We start from the raw sequence: 3,129 nt of genomic DNA, 5'->3' as shown, positions 1-3,129 counted from the left end.
ATATATATAAATATATGTATATATATATATGTATATATATATATATATATATTTATATATACACACATATATATATTTGTTTGCGTTATATATATATATATATATATACACAGTTTTCCGCACAACATCCTGCGATCGGTATATATCGGTATATATCGGTGTATATATATATATATATACATATATATATATTTGTTCGCGTGTAAATTTTTACGCGCGAGTTTTTTGAATTGAATATCAATTCCTAAATATATTTCGTAGTTTAGTAACGTATCGAGCTTTAATAAGATTTAATTGTTAAAATAGATATTGTTTACATCCTTTTGTTTACATTTCTCAAAACTTGTGATTTTAGTTTATTCAATCAGAGTGCTAAAGGTATAATTAAAAAAAAATAGACTTACGTTTGTAATAAGCAAATTGCAGATAATTGTAGTGGCTTCTAAGCAAATCGCTTTGGAAGTTGCCGTTCACGTTGTTCAGTTTGAGCGAGCATCCACGTTTGCATTTCAGACAAAATGTAAAATGATCTGAAGAAAAATAATTAAATAACAAAAAAAAAAAAAAAAACATTGACGAGTGACGACGATTAGCGATGACACAACGTCGTGGCAATTTCTCGATTAAAATTGATATCTCGATAATCTTTACTTGCTACGGAAGAAGTGAAGTCGAGGTGCCATCCTTGATCAAAGGGCCCCTCGCAATAAATCCTGCATTCTTCCTCGGATTCCATGTAAGATTCGAGGGAGTTCTCGAACTCGGCCACAGCCTCCGAGTAATTCTCATCTTCGTACGCTCTGACTCCCCGGAAGTACATTTGCACAAACGGGGCTGCTTCCAAATTCACGACTTTTTCAACAGCCACGCCAGGCTGATCGAGATAGAATCTAAGACTTTTCTTGGTTATCTCATGATCGGGATGTTTGGACAGAAAGGTAAAAGCAGCGTTCGCCGCATCTTGATATTTTTCTTTCTGTAAAAACAATTATCAAATGTGTACAAAACAATTTTTTATTATAGGTATGTTATTTATCGTATTATTATTTTTTTTATACTTATACTGCAAAAGCGATGTTATACATTTAAAAGAGAGATTATCGTATTTTTTCACGTAAATATTAAGTACAATGTCATATTCGTGCATATAATATTCAATTTCTAATTAATATCTCGAAGTCTTTCACTGTACATATATATGTATATATATATATATACTATATATATATAGTATACATAGTATACATTTTCAAATATAGTATAGTATATATATTATACTATATATAGTATAGTTAGTATATATATGTATATATACAGGGTGTTTCAGAACTATGGGATCAAACTTCTAAGGGTTATTCAGTGCAACAGTAGAAAACATTTGAGTATAGGGACCCATGTCCGGAAAAGTGTCACTACCGCACTACGGCCCTAAGACGCGTTAAAATTTAGAAGGACGATGAATTGCCTAAATAGGATTTAATGCATTTAATGTTTGCCTTTTGTACATGATATCATCACAACAATTGTTCAAAATGTCAAAATTGGCAAAGAACCTTCTTATTCAACATAGTTTTTTTTTGGATAAAGCAACATTTGAAATGACTGATAACGCCAATACATGATGCTAATACCGGCAATACTCTAATATTCAACCCTCATAAGTCAAAAAGTACTTAATAAAAATGAACTTTGTTATGGTGTTTCAGAAAGCTCTTGAGTTAGGCTATAAGAATCTGCAATAAAAAATAAGGAGTTCCGTTAAAAAAAATCGATGTGACCTTGATCTGACCTTGGCGGCGCAATCCAAGATCAACAGCAATACAATCGGTAAAGAGATCTTTTTAAACCACACTACTTTTGTATGAAACACTTTTCTGTAAAACTTATATTTTCTGAGATATTCAAGTGTTCCGGTACTTTTTTTCACCCTGTATATATATATAGATAACGTTAGTTTTTTTCCGCGATTGTTTTTCCGGAAATACGGAACTTCGATTTTGATTACAAATAGGACACGTCATATCTAAAGACAAATTGTTTTTTTTATTTATTTGTCAATATCAACGTTTGCACGCCCTTCGACTTGTATAAAAAAACAACACGCAAATTTTCAAAAAAACAGAGCTACGCTATTTAACGAATTAATGTAACGACGCACGTATCAGTTTCTTCTTAAGGTCAGGCAAAAGTCAATTTAACTCATGATTTACGAAACAACTACAAGTCGCTGTGGTATCTGCTGTGCTAAAATTACGTAATCCACCAGATTAGAATTCGAGGGGATATGATATTTTCGTAGTTGTTTATCTTTGTTAGGTGAACGCGCGTACGCACATACAAGAAAAACAAGAATCCAAATGACGCAAAATTACATCCAATAGGAAATCAATTTTCTTTTTTTTTATTGAATCTCTCTCGTCTGAAAGCTCTCTAATCGCTGTTATTGCATTTCTTTACGTACCTGAGAGTAGCAGACATGAAGATATTCGTAAACCGTAAAGTCGATAAATTTTCTCTCCGTAGCTTGCGGGAGCCGTTTGAACGCTCCCGCACCTGCGATTTCTCGATAATCCTGATTGCATTTCAGCAAGCAAAGCGTCTCTCTCACTTTTCTCTCATAAAAATGCAAATCCTCAATGTCTTCGGCAAAAATCGGCGAGGAACCCGCGGCTTCCGCTTTGCACTTTCGCCGACAAATCGTCGTCAAACGTTTGTACGTTTTATATCTATAACACGTACACATTTGTTGGCCAAATGTAAATTAAAATAAATAATTAATGCAACAATCACACACCTACCTACAATGTCATACACAGATCTCTATAAATTTTCTGTATTTATTTTTCTTTTTTTTATTTTCTGTCTATATTTTCATTTTCAAATATTAATTTTAAATGTTTTGCAAAATTTTTATTTTTGCGCAACGCAACATTTGCATTGTTTATGTACGATAAAAACATAAACACAATCTCTGAGTTGAATGTAATACCCGAGAAAAAATGGATTAGATCTAATTTAAATCTAACGAGATAAAAAAAATGGAAAAATAGATCTAATTAGATCCAAATTAAATCTAAATAGATATAGAGTAGATCTAAATAAATATAAAGTAGATCTAAATAAATATAA

The 3,129-nt window shown here is 31.8% G+C and overlaps 1 protein-coding gene across 1 annotated transcript in view; it reads right to left on the bottom strand.

Annotated features, from left to right (window-relative positions):
* LOC109859021 (prolyl 3-hydroxylase 1-like) overlaps positions 1-3,129 on the bottom strand; it is a 9,913-nt gene that overhangs the window by 4,975 nt on the left and 1,809 nt on the right. Inside the window, exons 2-4 of the mRNA XM_020436848.1 lie at positions 2,462-2,726; positions 652-976; positions 405-530 (exon numbers count right to left, since the gene is read on the bottom strand). Coding sequence (XP_020292437.1) covers positions 405-530; positions 652-976; positions 2,462-2,726 — 716 coding nt within the window. The remainder of the gene's footprint in view (positions 1-404; positions 531-651; positions 977-2,461; positions 2,727-3,129) is intronic.

Source organism: Pseudomyrmex gracilis, unplaced genomic scaffold (genome assembly GCF_002006095.1).
Source record: "Pseudomyrmex gracilis isolate BER0280 unplaced genomic scaffold, ASM200609v1 scaffold_234, whole genome shotgun sequence".
NCBI lineage: Eukaryota > Metazoa > Arthropoda > Insecta > Hymenoptera > Formicidae > Pseudomyrmex > Pseudomyrmex gracilis.
This window is presented reverse-complemented; position numbering and strand designations above follow the sequence as displayed.